The following is a 26,667-nucleotide window of genomic DNA, read 5'->3' as shown; positions in this document are numbered from 1 at the left end:
GGATTTTTACACACTGGGTGAGCTGATGGAAATTAGGGCAGGACGTGAGGGGGAGATTTTATTGATGTGAGGAGGCAATCTGTGTTGGCTAATTGTTGCTTATTGAAGTTAGGCTCCTACCCTCCCACAAAGACTAGGAGGCAGGGCCCCATCTTCCTTGAGGATCACATTCCAAAGGGAGGGCTCCCAGGCCCTTGAGAAAGACTTACCTCTCAAAGGCTCAGAGAAAGAAATTACAAGAGAAGGGAAGACAGGACCCTGTAGTCAGGAATTAGCCTGTCTACACTTGGGTCAAGGTGAGAGGTCAGTAAGGCCATCTTGGTCACCCTAGGACAACCATCAAAACGAAAGGAAAATGAATGAGTTGTAACTAATAAGCCAATAGTGGAGATAAAATGGAGTCATAAACAATACTCAATAAAAAAGTAGACAGAAAAAGAAAAAAAAGGAAGAAGAGATGGAACAAACAGAAAGCTAGTAAGATGGTAGATTTAAATCGTCATACCAATAATTACATGAAATATAAATGGTCTATACACTTCAATTAAAAAAGACATTACCTGTTTATTATTAAAAAGAACAGAACTATATAAGAAACTCATTTTAAGTGGGAGGTTGGGTTAGCAGATGTAAGCCATTATATATGGAATGGCTAAACAACAAGGTCCTACTGTATAGCACAGAGAACTATATTCAGTATCCTATGATAAACCATAATGGAATGGAATATACTAAAAAAAAGAATGTATGTATATGTATAACTGAATCATTTTGCTGTACAGCAGAAATGAACACAACGTTGTGAATCAACTATAGTTCAATTTAAAGAAAGAAACCCATTTTAATTATAAAGGCACAGATAGGTTGAAAAGAAAAGAAAATGATGGGAAAATGTAATCAAAAGAAATCTGGAATGGCTAGATTAATATCAAACAAAGAAACATCAGGAGAAGGAATATTACCAAGAAGTATCACACAATAATAAAGGAGTCAATTCACCAGGAAGACACAAGCATCCTCAACGTGTATGTATGTAAAAACAGAGCTTCAAAATCCACGAAGGGATATCACATAGTGTCTTGTCAGCAGCATTGGTACCACCTAGGAGCTTTGCTAGAAATGCAGAGCCTGCCCTACTGATTATAATCTGCATTGATAACAAGATCCCCAGGTGATCTGAGCAAATAGTAAAATCTAAGAATACTGATATAGTGCATCATGTCACATTTCTAATAAGGAACTCCGATGATATGTTTTCATAGCACTTCTCCCAACCAGAAAAAAAAGAGGGTAACTATGTGAACTGATGATATGTTGATTAATTTGATTGTAGTGATTATGTCACAATGTATACATAGACCAATCATCAAATTTCATACCTTAAATATACACAATTTTTAATTGGCAATTAAACTTCAACAAAGCTGGGGAAAATAGTCAAGTAAAATATATATTCCTCCACAAACGCTGCAATAAGATAAAACAAATCTATAAATCTATACATAACTCAGTCTAATAATTTCAATTACCTTAATTTTTTTTTTTTTTTTTTTTGCGGTACGCGGGCCTCTCACTGTTGTGGCCTCTCCCGTTGCGGAGCACAGGCTCCGGACGCGCAGGCTCAGCGGCCATGGCTCACGGGACCAGCCGCTCCGCGGTATGTGGGATCTTCCCGTACCGGGGCACGAACCCGTAGTTCCCTGCATCGGCAGGCGGACTCTCAACCACTGCGCCACGAGGGAAGCCCTATATCTTTTTCTATGTATCGCTCACACATGTCAGGCTATCCAGTCATAAACTGAGATCATATAAAATTACCTGCCTGAATAACTGCTTATTTTCTGTGTCTCGTCCTCTTATGTGAATGAAATCAGAGACTGTGACAATTTTTTTCCCACCATCATTCCACCAGGGCACCAGAGTGCCTGACATGCAGGAGGTGCAAAGTAAATATCTTTAATAAATCAGTATTGAGACAGATGAAAAAGATGGCTCTATCACCCTGCTATGGCAACGGGACCCTCACTGTAGTTTTCTCCACATCCAAGGTGGTCAGGGACTCTCTCCATCAACTGGAAAATTCAGTCAATTGGTCTTCCCTTGATCCCCTGATTCAGTAGGATGCTGAGCACCCTTCAATGGGTGGGAGCTGGGGAGTGGGGAGTGGAGGTGAAGCAGGAAGGGGCCTCACTGGCATCTCCACGCTTTAGTGATGACCCTTGCTGAATTAGTTCCTAAAAATTTCTAGCTGTTTTCATGGTGTTCTTTTCTACTTTGGGTCTCCAAAACTCATACACATATACCTATGGAGTATATCACAAAATTATATAAATTATACATTTTCAAGTTATTTGATTAAAAAAGCCAGTTTTGGAAGCTTATTTCTGGTTACTCAATGGCACTCACCCCCTTGTTCATAAATAGCAATTACAATTCAGACATTCATTAACAACTTTTTATTAATCTGCATTATTTTTACATTTTCATTATGTATTTTTCAAAATAAAAGGATTGTTTTACAGCAATTCACACAAATCAACTGATATATTAATTCAGACCGAAAGAAGCTACTCAAATGAAAATAGCATTGTCCAGGATGGGTAGGTATCACATGAACCACTCAGGCCTAATTCTCATCATACTTAGCATAAAATGATACTTGTCACAGAGCAAATCCTAGTGAGAGGGACCCACACTGGTCTCCTTGTAACCCTTCCTCCCTATAAAAAAAACTTTTTATCATTGGAAGCATGAAGTTACACAGATCTGAAGTTACCCAATTCTATGCTGCAATTCTAAGTTAACACTGACCAAATTTCCTAGTCAACAGGTTATAGATGAAACAATTTTATAATTTATAATCATAATTTAAAATAAAAATATGTGTAAAGTTCCTTAGGTAGTATTTTCCTAATTAATAAAAACTTATGTGAAGTTCCCACCCACTATCTATGACTTTTATCCTTTCTCTACTTTTTTCTTCCAATCATTACATTTGTTCAAGTCAACTGAAAACTCTACCATTGGATCATACCTGTTTTTATTTTCCATGTTATTTTCTAATTTTTGCCCACACCAGATACATTTTACACTTATAATCACAGTGTACTTGATATTTTGTTAACTATGTCTTTCAATTAACAGTATGTGCTCACCATTTCTGTGTTATGAAATCTTCACTATTGTTTTTCATGATTGCCAAATACTTCTAATTTCCTTAAGATAGACTTATTTTTGAACTTTTAGGGTATTTTTTATGCTATTAAATACATTTATATATATGTGTGTGTATATATATATATATATATATATATATATATATATATATATATATATATATATTTCTTCAGTCTTTTAAATTGTTTCCTGGGTGTAGATTTCCAGGAGAGAAAATAAGGATCAAAGCATGGAATGTTTTTATGATTCTTTCTGTGCTTAGTTATTTAATCATTTTACAAAAAGGATGAGTCAATTTACATTGCTCAAGGAGTCTGTGAGTGTATCACTTTTACAAAGACCTCACCACGATTCACTTTAGCTTTAATTTTTTAATTCTAACAAATATCAGTTAGTATCTCATTAATAACTATCAGTGGGGTTGAATGCTATTCTAAATGTTTATCCTGTAGGATTACCTGAATTGTCTATTCATCTATTCACATTCTTAACCCACCCTTCTATTTCCTTCCATTTTTTTAAAAGGTCTATTTAATTGGCTACTTGAGCCATGAAAACAAATCTCTTACCTGACCTAAATGCAAAAGGCAACAGAAGCAGAATCAGCACAAACTTGTCATGATACCTTAGAGAATTGGGCTGTCACTAGAACCACCACATTAACAGAAGAATAATCCCTTCAAGGGAAATACCATCTGTTTAGCCTAGTCAGTCCTTGGAGTTGAAGAAGAAAATGTATTATTGTGGATTTGAGGGCCGCACTTCATTAGAAAGTTGTAAATTTTACTTTTAAATCACCAAATAACTTTTCACAAAAACACAGTGATTGGTCATGAACGATGAAACAGGCTAAATGTAATCAAGCATCCAGCTAGAATAGGGAACACTGATACAGCTCTCACTGCATGACCAACCTGATTTACACACTGTCCACGCAGAAGAAAAAGGTTATGATACTTCAGATCCTGCATTTATTGGGTGAGAGACATGCCCCATATTACTTGACATCACAGAGAAGGGCGACCCCACGGAGCACCCAGTGTTCGGGGGCCTGGGCCGTCCCGAGGTCCACAGCAGCGATGTAGTTCAGATCTGTTCGGACTGGCTTCTTGTAGATGGGACAGGAGTACAACCGAGGGTCTCTTACAGCTACAAAAAAATTCATAAAAAAAACCTTGGTGAATTTCTAATTTAAGCAGCCCCAAGCCCAAACAGAACGCAGAGCCAACTCTGTGCACTCTGAAGTTCATTCCAAAGAAAGATGGGTTTAGTAGAATGAAGGAAATTCTTCCTGAGGTCAGATAATCCCTAGATGCGAAGCAGAGGCTACCACAGGTTTCCAGTGGGTGTGACAAGACACCCAGACGTTCTCACATTTACCCCACTCACCCCTTGTCACATGTCGTTGACATTAACCCCTGCCCATGTGACATGACCGTGAACCCCCCATTGCTCCCTCCCTCTCCTTTCCACCTGTCAATTCAACACCCCTCCTCCACCCCGTCCCCTGTACTTCTTCCCCACCAAATCTTGTGCCCACACACCCTCTCTATATTTCCCTTGTGACTTGCCTTTGTCTTTTAATCAGACATCCAGCACCAATGCTCACTATTATTTCACTATTATTATGGCAAAATCCCATCTTCAACCCACTGTGCCATAGTCCAAACCACATTTGAAATCACAGGACAGAGAATGTTCCCCACCCCTACCAGGTGTTGTGAGTTCTCCATGTGCGTAGTGACATAAAAACGGCAGGGAAGCAGAGAACCATGCCACCGTTCAGCTCTCTAAGATTCAATCTACCTTTTTGGAGTACATGAACAGATGAAGTCTCCAAAATCACATATGCAATGAAAGACAATCTGTGTGCCCCTTCTTCAAAGGTCTTCTTTTATGCATTCTGTCCAGCCTTGGCATCCCCATATTGAGGACTGATGCAGGTCTTGCGGGGCCTCAAACTTACACAGTTTGGGGGAGGGGCTTCTTTTAAGAAAAAACTACAATTTGCAAATATAAAATTAAGCTTTGGAAGGAGCCTCTGCACTGAGCAGCCTTAGAGTTTAAGCTTCACCTGCTTCTGGTTAAATCCACTCTACCTACAGTAGTTTATTTGCACATCTTGTAACACCCATCTCGGGAAGCAGTATATTATTTCCTCTTCTCTCCCAGACTATAAATTATTTCAGGACGAAAGTTGTGTCTGCACTCGTCCATGTACTTCTCTGGAAGGCCAATATTATAAATGACCCTCACATAATTATTGAGATGAAAATATACTTAACTAAGAGGATAACTTTGCTTTGGTGAATTAGTGTAACAAACATGTAACTTTCAAAATGCAATATTAATATATTAATGATACTGAATTTATTTCCCCAAACTAACTTACTCAATAATTTAGCTTTTCCTAACACATCAAAAAAGTAAGGCACTATCAGAAATTAAAGTCTCATTTTTTGACCCAAGAAAACCTTCAGCCTACTGTGCCATGTGTTTTTATACCTCCACTAAATTTAATTAATTTTATTGGAAGAAGTTAAACATTTGAATATGATAATATTATACAAAAGTTTCAATGTAAAATAATCTAAAACTGTAATTCGTAACCAGGTGTGATATTTAGCAGGGGACATTTGCCAATATCTAGAGACATTTTTAGTTATCACAACTGGGAAGGTGCTACTGGCAACAAGTAGGTCGAGGCCAGGAATGCTGCTAACATCCTATAATGCACAAGACAGCCCCTCACAACAAGAGTTATCTGGACCAAAAATGTCAATAATACAAAGGTTGAGGAATGCTGTTCTAAAACATAGTCATGACATATATACACTAATATGTATAAAATAGATAACTAATAAGAACCTGTTGTATAATAAATAAATTAATTTAATTTTTTAAAAATAAAGAAAAAAATATTTAAATATACAAAACAAAGATGGCTCAATGTCAGAAAATCTACCCATGTAATTCACCACATTACACAACTAAGATAGGAGATATGATTATCTCAATGTAGAAAAAATCGTTTAATAAAGTTCAGTACAATTTATAATTAAAAATTCTGAGCAAACCAGGAATAAAAAGGAACTTCCTAAACTTAGTAAAGGTTATATTAAAATTTATAGCATATAATATACTTAGAGAAATTTTACATGGATTTTCTTGAGGCTCAGAAACAATTTTGATCAAGAACATTAAGAAGAGAAAAATAAATAAAATTGGTAAGAATTAGAAGAGCAGAGAATCAACTATCATAATAGAAAAACAAAATCAACAAACTTTTAGAACAATTAAGAATCTTCACCAACTAGTAAGGATCTTGCTGGATTCAAGATCAACCTGTGCTGGCAACTGCCAACTAAAAGTTTTAATAAAAAATAGGATACAGGGCTTCCCTGGTGGCGCAGTGGTTGAGAGTCTGCCTGCCGAGGCAGGGGACACGGGTTCGTGCCCCGGTCCGGGAAGATCCCACACGCCGCGGAGCGGCTGGGCCCGTGAGCCATGGCCGCTGAGCCTGCATGTCCGAAGCCTGTGCTCCGCAACTGGAGAGGCCACAACAGTGAGAGGCCCGCGTACCGCAAAAAAAAAAAAAAAAAAAAATAGGATACAGTTTTTTAATTTTGACAAAACCATAAAGTATCAGGGAATTAACCAAGTGATGTGTATAGAAAATACTTTAAAACTTTAATAAAAGATATAATAAGGATGATCTGAAAAAAAAAATAAATAAATAAAACAAAGTCACAGATATTTTACAGTACTTTAAAATTATGTATTTGCTTAATCCCATGAAATTAATTATTAGAAACCATCTAAATTAATGTAACACCTAATTTTAAGCCTAGATGCTAATTTTTAATTACCATGAGAATGTCATTAGTGATAATAATTAGGCAAACATACAAAAAAATCTGATTAAACAAATAAATGACAGTGAATTTGAGGAGTGCAGTTAATGCTAACTACACTGATATATTTAAACCCTTTAATCCTAAAACCTGAACATATAACAAATATTTAACTAATCGTTCTTCTTGATGCACACTTGACCAACAATCATTTAATAAATCTTGATGTAAGCCCTTGGAGTTTTACATTTGAATCAAGTGATAATTATAACTGCACCTTGGGAAGTATTTGATTACTTGGGTTTTAATCCCAAAAGAAAAATAGAATTGGAAAAAATAGCGTTCTTTTCAAGAAGCAGTAAAAAAAAGCAATTCTCTGAAATATTTATCCAATTTTATTTATTTTTAATTGCTTCAGAAGGGAAGGAGCCCACACCAAGTCACAGCATGCAGCAACCTTCTGCAGCAGGATTAGAAACCACTGAAAATATAATTTCATGGCAAAAGTGCTGACAGATGCTAAACAAGCACATAAAGAGATGATTTGAAACCGTTACCTCTGGTTAGACAAATAACTTTGAAGACAAAAATAAACATGCTAAGTAGGTAGAACAAATTAGTTAAATATGTTTAAAGCCTTGGGGCTCCAGAAGGAGAAGAGAGAAGAGGGTATCTAAACTGGTGAGCTATGTGCTTTAGTGTGCTAAAGGTTTTAATAAAACGCCTTGAGGAGATTTCATTTTCTAGCTCGATAACTTCCCTCTCTAGCCTACATTTTTCATCCAAATGTAAGTATATCATTGCATCATATATTCCTTCTAATATCCAGAATAACCAAGTTACATAGAGATTCCTTATGTCATTCCTTTATTTAGTCCCTCTTTTGCTAATAACATTTAGGTTATTAAACAGTGCACTCTTCCATGTGTTATTTCTTTTAATCCCTCAACAAGCATGAGAGTTATCATATTAATAATAATAATTTTTTTTTGTTATCTATTGTATGCTAATTATGTGCTGGACATTGTCAGTTTAATTCTCTCAACAACCCAGTGAGATGGGTACCATGATTAAATCCATTTTACAGATGAGAAGACTGGAAGAACATAAGGAGGTGAGTTACTTATCCAAGGTTGCAGAGCTGTAGGTGATGAGTCAAACCTGGCCAGAATGGATCCAGAGCCTAAGCTCTTAATCTCAGCAATAGTGTGACGTACTATGCGTATGTGTCTCCATACCTTTGCAGAAATATGTAAATGTGGACCAGAGATAACTAGATACCTGACTTCAACTTGTGGCATAGCTGAGACTCCTCCAAAGCTACATGACTAACTGCTAAGGTGATAAAGCCATGAAAGCACGCCAAATATCCAGGCTCCTGGCTCACTGCCTTTTACCTGAGGACATGTGCCCCCCTATGGGGCAGGGAGGTGACCTTCAGCATGGGGAGAGGAGCCACAGGGGGTGACAGCTCTCACCTGCATAGGGCAGAGGGCTTTACTCTGTCTACTTCACCAGGTACCTGAGAAATATTAATACATGACTTCAAAATGCAAGGAAACTGTCCTCATTTCCAATTAAGCCTTTATTTTCAAGCTTCATCCCTAAATGCAGTCTTAAGTAGAACACTACCACAAGAATTCCCAGAGATCTGCATTCATCCCACAACAGACAAATGTGATTCTGAGAGCAGTTTAGTAGCCAGGAATCATAGGCAAATTATGTAATATCTCTAAACCTTCATTTTCCCATCTGCAAAATCGTCATGATACATCTTACAGAGTTGTTGTAAAGACTAAATAAGTTAATATATGTGAATGCCTAGCATAGTATAATGCTTGCAATGCAGTAGATGCCCAAGATGTGTTAGATTTCTCCCCTCGCTCCCTGTACACACACACACACACACACACACACACACACACGCACATGCACATATACACTTACCTTTTCACTAAAACAAATTGCCCAGTCTCGGGTTCCCCGTGACTTTAACAGAGTTCAGGTTTACAAACTGAAAGTGGATTAAACGTTGCGGGGCTCAGGAGTTAGGAGGTCTCCAGCTCCAGGTCGCTGTGTGGGGCTATTCCCACTCCAGGCCCACAACAGCATGGTGTTGGATCAGGGTGAGTCCTAGGGCGTTCTTAGAAACACTGTTCCTCTAGCAGGAAATAGTCTCATTAGCTGCAGGGACCCTGAGATTCTTCACATCTTACTTAGTGACCAGAGATACATGTAAGTCTTGCTTTGTTCCCCCAAATTCTAACCACTGCTTTCCCATCACATGGGCTTCGGCACCGAAATTATTAGAAGCATCACTCTCTCTCTATAGGAGACACATATTTCCTGTAGCTGCCTCTTTTCAACTTCCTTTGAGAACAGAGGATCTAGAGTGGGTACGGGTGGCTTTACTCTCTTGGAGTATTTCGTACTATTTGGGTGACTCTCCCGTGACAAGAAATATAAATAAAACAAACATTTGGGGATATAGCTCAATATATAGCTCAATTTTGATATATTGATAAACTCAATTTTTAGCTTTGAAATAAATATCTAGACTTCCTTTTAAAAACAAATAAACCAGTCCTATATGTAAAATTCAATGGTGAACTATTTAAACTGAAATTGCCCTTCCTATTAACATAAAAAACAATCCATTACAAGAATTTTAATTTTAAAACACTACACTTTTGGAGCGTCCTCTAGCCATTAATGATGTTAAACCTCTTTAGCTCAATTAGAGCCCTATTTAGTCATCAAAATGGACTGAAAATTAGATTTACAGTAGGAAAAGAGTAATGGAATGTTAGTTTTCTATCACAAACAAAACACCTCTTCAACCACAAAGCTATTTGGCAAAAAGTTTCCACCAACTTCTACTGAAGCCAAAAAAAGAATAATTACAGTTTTCCTTTACTTTTTTCTTAGTACTTTGAAATTAGTGAGTCACTTTTTCCTTTGCTTATTTTTATTTCCTCCCTAACCCTACAGCTAACGAGCATCACCACAGACTAAAGCCCAGCAGCGTAAGTACAGTCCTTCCACCCCAACGTATTCTTAAATCATAAAGGACTGCCTGTATTATAAATTTATTTCTTTATTACTACGCTGCTGATATGTTCAATGTCATGTGGCAATGGATTTCTACAATTTAGTCACAAGAAATAAAGTAACACCTAACTGAATGTGAGAAAGATTTTTCTTTCACTTTATAAGGGCAACATTTTTCCAACAATGTTGACTAGATGCAACAAAATTTCTAAAATATTACTTTTGGCTAAAAGAACATTTGATTATTATTTCTATAAAATAATCACTGTCCTGGGACTTCACACGACTGTAATTGATTATTATTTCTAGAAAACAATCACTGTCCTGGGACGTCACATGACCGTAAGGATTAATGAACATGAAGCCACAGGCGGTGTGTTTGCTGAAGCCCAGGCAGACACATGGATAATTTCAGATGCAGCGAGGGCATAATGAGCGACACCCTGTACCAGGAGGCATACTGAGTACCCTACGTCTCTCTTCTGATGCTCAGCTCTCCTCATGGGCTCCCCTTCCTTCACACACCGTCTTTCTGTTCCTCAAACACAGCACATTCGTTGCTACCTCTTGCCTCTGCACTCTTGCCTTTGCCCCATGGATTCTAGTCCAATGTTCAATGTTCTCTCCTCAGCAAAGCCTTCCCTGAACCCCTGAATTCTCTCACTCCCTGACACACCGTGTGTATGTGTTCTTTACAGAAACAAGAACTATCTGAAAGTGGTATGTTCATTTACACTTGATCCTCGTTATTCCTGGGACTTACGAATCTAAAATCTCACGGAGTCTGAACTACTGATGGCTGCTCGGGGAAATACAGGGTCAGGTTCCTGCAAGCCTCTGGTCACAGCATTTCCATCAGCCCATCAATACGTAACCTTGTTTTATGTGTGTTTCTGTTTAAAGTCACCTTATTAATATACACTGTTGATTCATTCACATTGAACTCAAGGTCAACAGCACTATGACTCATGCCTGATCAGAGCATGTCTAACACACATGTTTTCTCCATAAGGCACATCACCGCCTTCTTGCTCTCAGGGACACTAGACAACACTTCAGCACTGCACACTGGGGCCATTTTCAACAATGAAAAGTAGAAAAATGTGAAAAACATAGCACAAAATAGACCATGGAAAGGACACTTGTTTACGGTCTGAGCTGAAACAAGAAGTAGAGCACAGGCTTGTTCAACCTCAACTAGGAACACTCATGTCAGGAAACTCAAATGTTTCACTGCTTTGTACATGTCCATGAAAGACCGCGAAAGTGCCACAAGCAGTGACACTGGGGTCACAGATAAATTTTAGAGTGTAGGCAAAATCATACAGAATCCTTGCATAACAAGGATTGACTATATTTGCTTCTTTTTTCAGCTACCTTCCCTCTTTGAGACTGAGCTCCTTGCAAATGGGGATTCTGCTTGGCCTTTTCTCATTGCTGCATCCCCAGCAATACAGCAGTGTGTGTCAGATGGTCGACACCAGATAAATAGTAAATGGATGACCCAGTGAGCCAAAGCTCTTTCCCTCTGCCAAGGAAAGTCTAACTCTAATGCCCTCTCATGCTCACCCTTATCCTCCAAAAGTCATCTCAGAAGCAGTCTCCACCAACCTCCCAGGCCTAGCTATGTTCTACTTCTAGATTCCCTGACCATCCTGACAGCATCTCTATCATAACATGTGTCAAATTCTACTTAAATTATTTATTTACTTATCAGGCTCCCTCACCAGACTGTGAGTCCCTTGTGGGTGTGATCTGATTCATAATTATCTTTCTGTCTCTTGCAGGTAAGCTTGTGGCTGGTATAATTAGTCATGCAGCAAACATCAATATTCGCCTAAAAAATACTCAAAGTTTATACACTCTCTTCCCTTGACATATATTTACAAACGTAGTACTTATCTAAAGGATGGAGGTACTAAAAGCTCTCTTTTAAAGAGAGATTGTTTTATCCCTTGCTTGTTTAAAGAAAAATCTTTTGTGCTTCTGTTGTAAAATTAGTACTTCCTTGGGAGCCACTATCCTGGCTACCTCTTGAGTTTATGGCTTAATAGTGATCATCTCACTATGTATATGTATATCAAATCATCATGTTACACACCTTAAATATATGCAATTTTTATTTAAAAAGGAAAATAAATAATTTTTTTAAAAAATAAAAAGAACAGGGAATCTCCTCATATGGTGAACGGTGGTTACTGCTGAGGAGATGTTAGCTGAGTGCAATGCAACATCAAAAACCTCTAGAAAACATCAAGCCAACAATGGGAAATAGTCTAGGTGTTTTTAGCCTTGTCAAACAGAGCTTTGATAACTTTGTCAAAGTATTCTTCTTTGACATGTGTGTTTCATAGAAGTGTTATCACATTCATAGGCTGATATGTGAACCCAGCGTTTTACCCTTAGCTACTGGATTAAGTTGAATGTCCCTGAATTCAAACTGGATTTCACAACCTGGCTTAAATCTCCAAGCTGGTGGAGACACCACCTCCCGTAGCCCTGTGCAGTCCTGCCTGGAAAGCCTTCTTTCCACTACTTACCTCATCATCCAAGCCCCATCTATCCTTCCAAGCCCATCCAGGCCCAACTGCCCCTAAGATCCAGCCCCTAACTATTTCATCCCACTGTTATCTCACCCTCCTTTCTCACCACTTATTTACTATTCCAAACACCTGTTTCTTATCTCATTAGCTAATGCTACTTTATCTACTTTATTAGATAGGCAAGAACTATCTAGAACCATTGCCTCCCAGGAGCGTTCAAGAAAGAGTTCAGCAGTCAGTCGTACTCATTAAACACAGGTGTGAGTGTGAAGCCACTTGATAACATAGTATAATCCTTAACCCATGATAACAAAAATGACGATATCCTGTGTTTATAACATCATCCAACCTAATAATACCAGCCATCCCTCAATGCACAAGACAACTTACTGTTGTTTTCGGCATAAATTCTTATCACAGGCATTAACTCGAAGAGCACTTTCGGTTTGGACTCGATGAGTTTCATGTTCCTCTTGTCCCAGCCAGCACCTTCAAGATACAAGCCGTAGACGTAGATGCCCTCTGTGGGAGGGGCAGAAATGTCATCCTTCATCCACTTGGTGACTTCGTTGCAGAGCACCATATTGTCCAGAGCCCAACCTTCATTGGCCCGAGTTATTTCCTACTCAGGGCAAGAGCAAAAGCAAAGGATGAATGAAATCAGCAACTAGAGGTTTGTCTTAATATAAAGAGCATTATCGTGATGACAGTGTAGCCCCAACTTATCCAGATTCAAAGAAGGTAGGATAGTATTTAAAGAGTTCTAAAAGATTCTCTTATAAGCAATACCCATGTCCTAATTTAACCCCTTGTACTTTAAAAGAAATAGCAAATCAAATCAAATATAACAATAACAAATATTTTGAAATCCCAGCTAGCAGCCTGAGAACAAGCGGGATTTATGTTCAGGACAAAGTAACTGCTGGTGTCAAAAAGAGACAATCATTCTCTGTCTTATTCTACTCTTTAAAACCATAATGAAAGAAGAAAGCCTGGTAGAGGAAAATTATAATAACACAAGTGAAAATCAGGGCTATTACCTGTCGCATTGCAGTTAAAAATCCTTGGGGGTTAAAAAAACCTGTCATCCAGAAGCAGTGGGGCCGGTCATTGAAAACCCAAGAGGTAAACTGGCAGTTTCTTTCAATAAGCTCAGTAAACCAGAAACCCAACGTACTTGAAACCCAAGATTCCTGAAATGCATACATTAAACCATGAATTAATATAGGTTTAATTCTGCCGTGTAACTGGCTACGTTCACAGAAGAAAACAGTGGTGAAATAACAATTACACTCTTAGAATTTAGAAGTCCCTAAGACATAAATTTTCCATGGGTTATGACATTTAAGTTTTCAAATTATTCTTCCTCCTTAATGATATATGATAGAATCAGCTAGTCATCACATGGATTTCAGGTCAGTCCAGTTCAGCACACTGTTCAAGACATCTGTTTTCAGTAGAATCTCCTTCCACATACAAATATAGTCATGACCAATTTTGCCATAAAGCAATTAATTGAATTAAATTTAACAGGTTTCAACTATTTTTCCTTAGGCTACATTTTCAGTAGATACATTATAAAATAAGATTTCTATTTATATAAATGTGCTCATGGCCTTATCAGCACTTTAAAATATATTTTGTGAATGATAAATCATAGAAGCCTTTCTCCACTTATCATTTTTTATGAGGCAAACAACAGTTATTCTCTGAAGTTTTTGTCCCTTAGACTGCACTTTTATTTCCTCTGAGGAAGGGGTAGAAATGGAAACACAGGTCTCTTTACCACAAATTAATTGCATTCATTGCCTGTAACGTTCTGCCTGAATTCACATGTGGAACTCCTATTACTACAATTGGCATGGAAATGTCAGTAACGTTATCAGCAGCCACACTAGAAGGGATCTCCAAATCATATTTTATAACATTTTACTGTAACTGCAATATTTTATGTGTGAATAAATGTAGTGATCAACCTGGATAGATAAACTACTTGAATTTCAAGTATCTTAAGAATTGATATGCCTATTTTTCAAGAGACAGTGAGATTCCCAAAGACTGATAATAAGTAGAATAAAAACCTGTATAAAATGATTTTAATTTAAAAATGAGGTAACTCATTCTATCACATCTTTATAGATGTGTTAACTGAAAGAGGTGTGTTTATATGACATTGGATCTGAGGGCACAGGGACTCATTAATAAGGGGATGTCTCCAGGCAAGGATCCCTGTTACAGAGCCTGCAGGTGCTGACCAAGCTGGGCGAGCTGTTTAGTGGAAAAGGAGCCTGCAAGGGCCAGTGACCGCAGAGGTTCTTCCTGTGTCATTGGCAATGAGAAGAGTGCCTCTGGCCTTGGCAATGAATTTTTTGAAGGTGAGGAGAGAAAGGAGTCTGGTCAAAGCTGATTCTGAGTTTCTAGACTGCGTGACTGGAGGGATGGATGGTGGTTCACCAAATAAGATGGAGAAGACGGTAGAACACTCCCCAGTTACCATATACTGCCTTTGGGACCCACTGCCTTGGAATCTGCCAAAGCCCTGGGTGAGATATCAGAGTCTCAGCACTAAGTGAATCTCTTCTGAGAGACTCTCAGTTCTAACCCCATCCTGTCTCACCATCCCATTTACCTGAGTATCCTTCAGAAGGTTCCAGTCACCCCAGGACCCAATATCGTCTCTATAAGTTGCCCTCCCTGGATAACCCCACCCTCCTGCCTCCCAAGTCCTTCCCCTGGACCCTCAGCATCTTCAGAGCCATGATCAGCAAACACCTCTACAGAGACACTCAGGTACTCATTTTACTCTTCCAAGTAAAAAAAAATTTCTTAAAACCACATCTATCATACAAACTGTTATATGTAGAATGGATAAACAACAGGTCCTACTGTAGAGCACAGAGAACTATATTCAATAGATTGTGATCAACCATAGTAGAAAAGAATATGAAACAGAATATATATGTATAACTCAGTCCCTTTGCTGTGCAGCACAAATTAACACAACATTACAAACCAATGATACTTCAATAAAATTTAAAAAACCCACACCTGTCATTTAGCACAATTAACAATACATAATAAGCACACTGTTAAATTATTATCTTGTTATCTTGAGAGATACGTACTCACATATTTACAGACGAAGCAAGGAAAAATGTGTCTCTTTGGTGTGACTTTTGATACCTGCGTGTGTCTAGGAACCTTCCCTTCTATAAGACTAACATCACGAGCTTTGAAATCCATGAGCTTGGGTTTACATTCTGATTCTTAGACTTCTAAGGTGTGTGATCTGGGAAAAGATTTAACACCGCCTGCCCAACCTCAAGTTCCTCATCTGTAAACTAAGGGTAATAAATTGCAAGATTTAAATGAAACAGTGCATATAAATTGCCTAGCAGAGAACCTGAGATGTGGGAGATGCTAAATTATTTCCTTCCCTACCCACAATCCAAAACTACAGGGCTCTAAGGAGATTAGTCCCTAAGCAAAAGAACACTCTTAAGTACATTATTCTTATGTGCTTTTCACTGGCCAATTACAACTATTCACAACAATAAAGTGATTAGGCAGAATAAGAGCTGAGCTAAACGTACTTTTTTCCACCGAGCAGGAATTCTGGCATCGAACATGCAATTCAGTGCATCTTGTAGATTTTCACTCATGATGATGGTACCATCAATGGCAAGTTTTAGCTCAGTCAGGGTGCTTCGGACTAGGGTGAGTACCCTTTGCATTCTGTCTATCTCCTGCCTGAGGAAAATGTTCATCGGCTGGAATGGCCCCATCTTTTGCAGCCTCTCCTTTACCTGCCGTGGAGACACCCAGCACGTGAAAAAGTAGACAGCTACTAACGTTATGTAACTGGTACCCTAGGGCTTCTGAAAGGGCCCCAAATTTTACAGTTCCATAAACAGTAAGCTTTTTTTTTTTACTGCCAGAAAACAAAGAAGAAATAAAGAAGAAACGTCTGTTAAATGACCAGCTGATTTTTCATCCTATGTGGGAGAAGACAGGCCTCCATAAATTCACAGAATATACAAACCATGTCCACAAACATGTAGCCTTCCAAACAGCAACTGCACTTATTGGGAAATATTCACGACTGCCACTCCAAGACTTGCGAATACACACATGGACACACGCAAGCAGATGTGTACACATACACAACAATTCTTAAGGCTGCCTCAAAACACGAGACTTCTGTTTTAAAAGCTTTCTGTTTTTTCCACCAAAGCATCTATCCATCCACCCACCCATTCATTTCTGTCTTACAAGTATTTATTCAGAGTCTTTTGTGGATCAGATATCATGCCACGTTGAGTTGCTTTATCCTAAGCAAATTTAGCAAAAGGAAGTTGTCTCTTCTAAACCCCATACTTACCATGTTTATTTATGTAATTATTATTATATTTTTAAGGCATTTTTATTGCTTTATAAATATTTCAACCACTGTTAGACATGAATGACCGCTTTCCTGACACTATAATGAAAGGTGCTTACAAAAGCTGGTAGCAGTATTGATTTTTTCCGAGCAAGTGATCAGAGATTCTTCCAAGGGAAATGAGTCCCTTGGTAACAGTTCCTTGAGTTCAGACTGCAGTACTAGCACCCGAAATGGCCTGCTTCATGGAAAATAATAGGTTGCTCAAGTAACAAAATGCTGCAGACTTCCTTCTGAAAACCAGGTGGAAAGGGCAATATATAAAGAAACACGGTGGTCTTGTGACAAAAATGTCACAAGGTTAGTCCAGGTCATCTCTTAAGACTACATGGATGGGACTTCCCTGGTGGTCCAGTCGTTAAGACTCAGTGCTTCCGCTGCAGAGGGCATGGGTTCAGTCCCTGGCTGGGGAACTAAGATCCCGCATGCCGTGGGGTACAGCCAAAAAAAAAAAAAAAAACTGCATGGAAAGTAAGCCACTTACTTTTGCTTTTCTCAAAGACTTAAACATGTTATCAGGGTAAACCTTTTCACAATAATTGCTAAAATGTCAAAAAAAATTAACTTTCACAATCATCAATTTTGCTTAGAAGTTACTTGCGTATTAAAAAGACAAATCAATTTTCCAAACCCATGAGATGAAGAAGCTGCGGAGTTAACGATATAACTATAGACTCCCTGAAATTAAGAAGGCCTGAATTACACAACATTTTTCTAAATAATCAATGCTTTACTCTAAGAATACATTTTTTTTCCTCTGAACAAATGACAATGTGCAGTGCCTCCAGGGAACATTTTAGAAAAGCAATCCTAATCCATCGGTCCACACTTGTAATTTAATTATGAAGATTAACGTTCTCATCAGGTTTCTTTATTATTTCTCGTTTGAGATGATTACATTTATAAATTCAAACACTTCTTTTTCTGGTTCTTCAAGAAGCAAGTTTTTTAAATGATTTTTTTAATTTCAGAAAAATTATTTTTTGCCCTCCTCCCTTCGTCCTCACTCCCCCAACCAACCAGACACATCCACAGCTGACGTTTTGTCAGGATGCCATCAACTCACTTCAAATGGACCATAGTCTGGGGGCAGCTTCTCTAGCATGTCATCAGCCAGCCGGGCCACCACCACCTCTCGGGTCTCATCCCCTCCACCCGAGCTATCCTTGGGCTGGATGCCCAGAATGGTGTCCAGCACGTCCTTGGCCAGCTTGCTCTGGTAGGTGATGTCGGCATTGGGGTGCAGCCAGAACACCTCAGGGCTGTCGTAGGTGGGCAAGCTCTGAACAACACAGACCGTAAGCACAGAGCTGCTGACACAAGTACCAGTTAAATTACACTGTCTTAGCAAATAAGTACGTTTTTATTAGGATAAGCACTTTCATGATATGTCTTATTCATGGCAGGCTGCAACCTCAACAATTTTTCCAGGGAAGAATCAAAAGTTGTCTTGAAAAACAATCAACATAATTGGCTCATGGTTCTTTAATATCTGCACTTCAAGCAAATTCAATCAAAAAGACACTATCTTGTTTTATAATATATTTGTAAGATGGAAAGGGAACTATGGATTGGTATTTTGTTTTTTGAAGGTCTCGTCTAATTCAAACCAATTGTTTAAATAAATGGTGTATAACTGTTACTAAAAATGACAGTTTTAGAAATTATGGCCCAATAAGACCAGAGGTGGGAAATGTACTTTCCCAAGGAGAAGGACAGAGACTAAGAAAAATGAGAAATACTGAAAGAGCAACAAAGTTACAGAGAAAAACAGACAGCAAATGAGAAGCAAAACTAGCAGGTAAATACTCCGCCAGCTACTTGAAAAAAAGAAAATTTACCTACAATTTGATGTATAATTTTATGTGCGAATTGTATCCTTACCTTTATTCATGGTTTCCCTCCCTTCTAGTCCATTATTTTATTCCTTTTTACGTAATGCCTTTTTATGAGCTACCTCAAATTCATTGTGAAATGAGGCGTATGTAAATAAATATAACGTGCAGGTATACCTAAATTTATACCTTCATAGGCATTCTCCTATTCAGTGCTAATGATTTAAAGCACATATAGTACAGTTAAGACACATATATTTGTAGATTTGAATTAATAAAAGTGTAGGGGTGGTGATATATGATAAACTCATCACACTTATATATCACGAACCTCTAAATATACTGATAAATTTAGCACTTGGCAGGCTGTTGTGCTTTACTTTGTTTATCCTGAGATAAATCTTAGAGGCAAAAGAGATCACTAAATGATGATCTAATGAATTCAAGGTATTGAGACAGAAAATGTAGTTACCTGGAAGGACAAATCATATTTTTTCCCAAATCTCCTGTCAAAATCCTATTCCTACTTAGAGCAGGCCTTCTCAGTTGGAGGTGATTTTGCCCCCGCCAGGGACATTTGGCAGTGTCTGGAGACATGGTAGGTTGTCACAACTGGGTAGAAAGTGAAACTGACATCTAGTGGGTAGAGGCGAGGGATGCTGCTAACCCTTCTATACAGGTCAGTCCCCCACTCAAGGAAGTATCCAGCCCTGAATGTCAACGGAGCCGAGGCTGAGAAACCCAGTCTTAGAGGAAGCTCTTCTACAGAGTGCGTTCCTGAACATACTCATAAGCTGTCCATCCAGCCAGGATTAAGGAACAGATGTCACGGGATAATGCAAGTGGATTGAAACAGAACAGATTGAGTCTAGAGGCTGCCTTTGGGTAGAGAGCTCCAGGGGATTTGTGTAGGTTCCCTGGTTCTAAATCTGCCCAGTCTATCGCCTCTCCAAAGAATATTCCTCATGGGGCATTAAAAGGGGAGGAAAGAAGGGAATTCACATAAAACACACCCTCAGAACAAATATAAACAGTTTAATCATTAGGTGAATATAAACATATGAAGACAGCATCTTGGAACCTTCCATGTTCAGTATGAATCACCATTAAAATTTATTTTCAAAGAAGTACATACAGTACAAATAAATATCAAAAAAGTCAACTTGCTATAGATACTTGCTCTATACAAAAAATTTTGAAGATGACAAACCTGAATATATTGAAGATAGTTCTCCACCGTGCTGCATTTTGGAATATTATATCCTTGGTAAAAGCTAAAATCCGGTCCAAACATATTTTCACCGAACCAAACCTTAGTAAGTGTGTTCAACAATCTCTTGTCATAGTCATCAGTGACTCTGCCTCCGTACTGAATCTCTCCTATCATGTAGCGTACGGTGGTCCAGGAGACGCCCTGGGAAAATTTATAGAATGATTGTGGACTGACTATTGTCTCACCCCCATTTTCCCTGCCAAGTAACACCCATGTAATCATTGTCATCAATGTCATTTACTCATTCATTTATTCACTCCTCAGTAATGCGAAAAGTGCAGAAAGAAAGTTAAATAGGCAGACGTGAGGGGTAACTCAAAGCTCGTGATCATGACCTGAGATAGATTCTCTTGGTGCATTCATGTTTCTATACTTTGATTTCAATAGAAAAAAAATTGTTTATTTTTTGAGAATATAGAGGCTGTTCTTTAAAAAGCACACACTCCAAAAGTAATCCAGACTCTAAATTTTTCATGTTTTAGGATTTTAAAAAACACACTTCTTCACCCATTCCCCCCTCCCTCCAACAGACCCCGTTACGTTGTCTTACTTGTAATGTCAACTTGTCTTTGAGAAGTAAAAACATAATCAAAATTTGTTCCTTTTTTTCCCTAAAATCAAGAGGCTAGTGTGACCCAAGCTGCTATGACTTAAAGAGAATGACTTTGCCAGCACAGAAAATCATCACTCTTACAGGATTAACGCCAAGGCTGGGCGGTCACGTTAGTTCAAGGACCCAAGTCCACAGTCACCGGGGGCACGAAGCAGTGTGTGCACAGTACCTTTTTGAGATCCATGTCGTCTAAGTGGTTTTGGATGAACTGCACCGTGGCATTAAAGTCGGCTTGGTTAAATTCGTAGGGTATGTTCCACCCCAGGGGGCCGAACTTGCGCCTCTCCTGGACGGTGGAGTGCAGGAAAGCCACGGCATACAGCATGGGCTTCCACTGGGCTACAGCGCTCACGTCCAGCAGGTCTTGGCTCACACCTGTTGCGGTCAGTTAGGTGAAAAACTATATCATCTCTAAAACATCTTTACTTTCTACTACTTTTATAATCTATTAATTATTTTTGTAAATTCCTGATATTAAACTTCACTTATCTTGAATTACTCTTACCATATTCATATGACAATTATCATTTAACTTTTGGGTACCCAGAGGGCATTCCTCTCTGAAAAAGATGCACAGAGATTTGAGGCGGTTGGGGGCTTGCTAACATGGATCAAGTTCTTGGCCAACCTAACAAGATAATGCAGGGATAAAACGGAGACGGAAGAATAGTGGCAGTAAAATAAATATTGCTGCTATTACTACAACTACTACTACTAATAATACCTATTACTACTACTACTACTACTACTAGGGGCATGTACACAGGTTGCTATGGCTTCTATATACTCTTTTAACAATTTAATATTAATTAAAATCGTGTATATAGAAGCCCATTGCTACTGAAAAGTACGAACTATTAGATATAAAATAAGCTGTAAGGATATATTGTACAACATGGGGAATATAGGCAATATTTTATAAATGGAGTAGAGTCTTTAAAAATTGTGAATCACTCTATTACACACCCATAACATATAATATTGTACAGCAATATCTCAATTAAAAAGAATAAAATATAATAATAAAATAAAAAAGAAGCCCATTGCAACCTGAGTATACTCCCCCAAAATAATTATGATTCCTATATATGTACATATTATATTGCATATATAATTATAATTTTTTCACTTGAAATCTTTTTTTACTGACATCATCCTTCCACATCTATTTTATTGGCAAAAATTTGAGACTTGTTGACAGCTCCAAAAAAATTTCTTTGTAGATTTTTCAGATGGCTATGTAATAATTATTATCTTGATGATTATTATTAAATACACTATTTTAAATTAAATTTACTCCAATTGTCCTGGATAGTTTTTATTATCACTATTTTAGGCACAAGAAAACTGAAAGGTTGTTTGAGTGATTAGCGCCCAAGAGAACAAAGCATTTGTTCAGGCAGTATCAGAGCCAGGATTTCTAACTCCAAGTCCGTACTCTTTCTGTGACCATGAGCCTCAGACAGGAAGCTATGACACAGAAGGAGCAAATGAACAGAGAGTAATCTCAGCTCCAGTTGTGATAGGAGGGGCATTTTGGTCTGGTTTGGTGGCCATTGTCGGATTTCTAACTTAGCTCACATTCTGACATCCTGACACACAACTTCATGCAATGAAAGTAGAGACCATAATTGTGACTCAGCCTCTCCTCTTGCAGGAGGCTACTGCCCTACGTTAGGTATGGAGCACGAAGACCATAAATGACATTATCCATTTTAGATGTTAACTTAGAAAGGCAAGTGTCTAGCAGAGAATAGCATAGGCCAAAGTAGAGCAATAGTGGGGAAATAGCAAAAATATAAGGTGGAAACCTGAGCTCTGACACCATAACACGGCCAGCGGATATTCCACATGGAGCAGGACAGAGTGGGCTATCCCTTCACCATCATGTTAAGTCATAGCACCACTTCCTATAACTAATCCTAGCTAATTCATTTTTCATAATTTCTTTAAGAAAACAATTTAAGCACAAGAACTCCCGTAAACTTGGAAGTATTCCTCGACTCACCACCATATGTTCTTTTCAGTCCTGCCCGGAGTCCCTGGGGGGGCTCATTGGCAAATTTAATGGACATCTGAAGGAGGGTAATGGGAAACTGTTTATGAGCCTCGGTCGTCATCCACAGGCGGAAAGCATCATGTACAATCTCGGTTTCTATAATTATGTCCATTAGCTCATCCATGAAATCGAGTCCCAGATGGCAGTTCTGCAAAAGTGCCCATCCTCCCTGCATCAACAACAGTACATGGAAATTAGTCGATTTTGTGTTTCACCCAGGGATTTAAATTAGTATGTTCTTTAGAAATTAAGTAATTAAAATTTAATAGAAAAGCACGCTAACCCCTTTAAAGTACTCTAGGTCAAATCTAAGGATATGATCATGTTGAACTGGGATAGGTTACATTTCTTCTTATTCCATGTATGTGTCTCACAGTATACTAGTATGCCACCTGGAGTAATAATATATAGTGGGGGTCATGAGCATCACCAAAGTGAAACATAAAAAGAGATAACGGCACTTCCAAGTAAAGATGTTTGACTGAAAACCGTCACTTAGCTCAGCTGCCTCCCCAAATTCCACGAAAAGTACAACGAAGGGACTTGTTTAAAGGTATGAACTCTGAAGGACAAAGATAGTGAAGGTGAAGACAATGTCACTAACACTGAAAACAGACTCAAGAAAGCTGAACCCTAAACTGACTGTTCGGGGAGAGCTGAGACGTAAACTGATTTATAGCATATAACTCCCAAAACACTCAAGAAGAGGTGACGAAGGTCCTTCTGGAAGTGGGGGAAGACGATGGACTAATACAAGAAGATTGAAAGTCCAGACCCCCGACATGTTTCCTTAATGGAAGGTGGAAAGTTGATTTTCTTTAGAAGGCAAAACAGACAGGGTTTGCAGTGGAAGAGAGCAGCCTGTTAAGAGTATAGGAACCTCACTGAAAACAGGTAAAAGAAAGCTTACCTATTGAATTTGGAGACCTATTACCTTCCTTCTCCCACTGAGTTCCCAGAATACAGGCAGCAAGGTATATACCCTCTAGAATAAGGAAGAACCTTCTCTGGGGAATCTGACCACTCTAACAGCAAGAGCCTCAGAAAATAAAAAGCCATATCTCTTGTATAAATTATTCTATGATCATAAGAAGATTCTTGTATAAAGCAACACAGGCAAAAATTTAGGTCATGAAATAATAATTTATTCAATACCTAATCTATAGAACATCTTTTGCCAAAATCATCTACCATACCCAGATCATAACCTCGAGTTGTTTCCTTGACTCTCTGACTTTGGATCACTTAGATTTGATTAGTGTAAAGATTTGATTAGTGTAACCTGAGATATTTTTCTTTCCAAGAAACAAACTAAGCACCAGATATAAAATCTTAGTCAAGTTACATGTAAAACTGATCATTTTGGAATGTCACATATTCCCTTACATTTTCTTCAGAAGTATATAGCACTGCTGAATAAATAACTATTTATTTTGTCCTATGAAAATTTAATTGACACTATCCACAATTCAAAAAAAAAGGGAAATTAAATATAAAACATAACTACAAAAAGCCTTCAGATGCTCTCTTTCATCCAGCATACAAGTGACTCCTGATCTAAGTTTCTTAGGTGAGAACTTGGAAGGTTCAATCTTCACCCATGGAAAGGAATCTTTGGCCAAAACTGTTTCTTTGGCATTGTCACACTCTGTATGAATACTCTGTGTTCTTACTGAGCAGATCACCCATTTTGCTATTCTTGGGTAGTTGGTTCACTCTGTCATAAAACACTATTGTCTCTGACAAGTTATAAGCATGCTAATAATAATAAAGATTTTAAAAAATTTTTTACTTGAAATTAAACTACTAAACAAAAAACACAGATAAATTGAAGGCTAAAAATATTCCATTTAAATTAGAATTTAGTTGCCTGAAGCTATTAGTTACACCATTATTTATTTTAAATTCAAGTTAACTCCATGTCCTGTGAATGTTAGTGTTTTTGCTCTAAGTACAGTACCATGCAGAGGAAGGAAGTCAAGGGGGAGGGAGGATGACGGGGGAGAGGCCAGGATGGAGGCCCACCAAGCGCTCGTGTCAGACCAGACCTAGGATTCTGAATCATGGATGTATTTTTTCATCTCTCAGCATATTTAAATCAGGTGCTTTCTGCCCTCTCCCTCCCAACTACAAACTAAGTGCATCAGACAGAGCACAGCACACATGAGAGACCTCTCCCTTTCACCAAAGCTGAGGGCAGGGCACAGCTTGAGGATGGAAGAGGTAAATATGGAGCTTCCAGAACACAGTAAGCTCAGTTCCAGACCAGGGGAAGGGGACCAGGATGCAGCACAGTGGTAAGATTCTAGAGTCAGCAGCTGGGACCTAGAACCCAATGGTTTCAGGGTGAGCTTAGCGTTTGGTCTGCTCTGTACACTGTTGAATTTGCAAGCTGCAAAGGGCTCTAGGAGACCCACCTGGAAGGCAACAGGCCAGGTTTCCTGAAAACCTCTGGTACCACCACAGGATAATAGCAGATTCCTGGCCTCTGGGATTGGGGGCAGGCCTAGGGGACCCCAGGGCACAGATGATGCATTCTGGAACCCAAGAAAGGCATGGTGTCGTAGATTCTGGAGCGTTATGGATTCCAAGAGCAGAGCTGGAGGGCTTGGAGCGTATGGCAGAGAGGAGGAACTATGAACCCTACAGAGCGTTTGGGACCTGCAGTGGGGTTTAGCGTTATGCAAACTGGTCAGGAAATAAGATGTTCTGATTGGGCAAGTTTTCCATAAGTGAAGGCTCAGCAGAAAAAGTTTTAAGTGTGTCCATTTTTCCATGGAAATTTTCTAATAGATATCATGCTTTTTCCTGTTTAGTAAACAGAATACAATACCTAAGTTTAAACTCTTAAGGATTCATAAGCTCTCTGCATCGTTATTCTATAACCTGCAATGTCAACATCATAACACAAAAGGAGACATCTGGTCTCACGTTCGCCATGGTCTGCTGCAGGAGCTTGCGAGCGTGGACCTCCTGGCCCTGCCCCATGGACACGTAGCGGGTTTCTCTTTTTAATCTCTTCCCCAAGGCGATGATGGAACCTGTGGGGTCTGAGCCCATAGACAGGAGACAGATGAGTGGTGTCCGTGGATCAGATTCCTCCCATGTCTTTTCCAAGTCCAGGATAACACCTTCCGCATACTTTTCTCCCATGGAGTCCACGATGTATTTACGTGCCTGCCAAAAACAGTACACGGGTCACCAAAACTAGCTCCAACGCCTTCTTGTGCATAATTCAATGTGGTTTCCAAAATTCATTTTTGTAGATTATCTCAATGATGTCTACAGTAACCCTGCCAGGAAAATAGGGCAGAGGCTTTTTTCTCGTTGGTTTATCTGTTTGTTCGTTTGCTTGCTTGTTTTAATCCTCACTCTGTAGAAGCTGAGTTACTTGCCAAAAACACAATCACCCACTTAAAAGACTAGAACCCAGGTTGGCTGACTCCTTGTCTGGGACCTGTTTCCATACACCGGCTGCTTCATGCTATACAAAAGATTTGAAATATTAGGCAACTCTACTATTGAGGATGCTTTAAGGGAAAAGTATATGCATTCAAGTAATCAAGTAAACAGTACAATGCCTGGGATTTAATAGGTACTTAACAAATAGATAATTACTGCTGAGTGACTACTTATGTATGAAATTTATTGCATACTTATCAAATTAATTAATTTTTAAAGATTTAATCCAATTGCATTTGGAGCACACGGTACCACGTAATTTTGTACCTCTTAATATTTTTTCAAGGTTGGCCAGATCCAGTATTGAAGTCTCTAACCTGAGTATAAATGCCTGTACATTTTTTTACAGCTTTCTGAAA

At 38.6% G+C, this 26,667-nt stretch overlaps 1 protein-coding gene across 1 annotated transcript in view; it reads right to left on the bottom strand.

Moving 5' to 3' along the window:
- Positions 1 to 2,473: 2,473 nt before the first annotated feature.
- The window catches only part of DNAH5 (dynein axonemal heavy chain 5), a 376,240-nt gene continuing 352,046 nt past the window's right edge, over positions 2,474 to 26,667 (bottom strand). Inside the window, exons 73-81 of the mRNA XM_033436578.2 lie at positions 25,778 to 26,023; positions 22,796 to 23,015; positions 20,957 to 21,162; positions 20,112 to 20,315; positions 18,133 to 18,348; positions 16,219 to 16,431; positions 13,666 to 13,818; positions 13,016 to 13,247; positions 2,474 to 4,326 (exon numbers count right to left, since the gene is read on the bottom strand). Of these exons, the coding sequence (XP_033292469.2) occupies positions 4,175 to 4,326; positions 13,016 to 13,247; positions 13,666 to 13,818; positions 16,219 to 16,431; positions 18,133 to 18,348; positions 20,112 to 20,315; positions 20,957 to 21,162; positions 22,796 to 23,015; positions 25,778 to 26,023 (1,842 nt within the window). The 3' untranslated portion in view covers positions 2,474 to 4,174. The remainder of the gene's footprint in view (positions 4,327 to 13,015; positions 13,248 to 13,665; positions 13,819 to 16,218; positions 16,432 to 18,132; positions 18,349 to 20,111; positions 20,316 to 20,956; positions 21,163 to 22,795; positions 23,016 to 25,777; positions 26,024 to 26,667) is intronic.

Source organism: Orcinus orca, chromosome 3 (assembly GCF_937001465.1).
Source record: "Orcinus orca chromosome 3, mOrcOrc1.1, whole genome shotgun sequence".
NCBI lineage: Eukaryota > Metazoa > Chordata > Mammalia > Artiodactyla > Delphinidae > Orcinus > Orcinus orca.
This window is presented reverse-complemented; position numbering and strand designations above follow the sequence as displayed.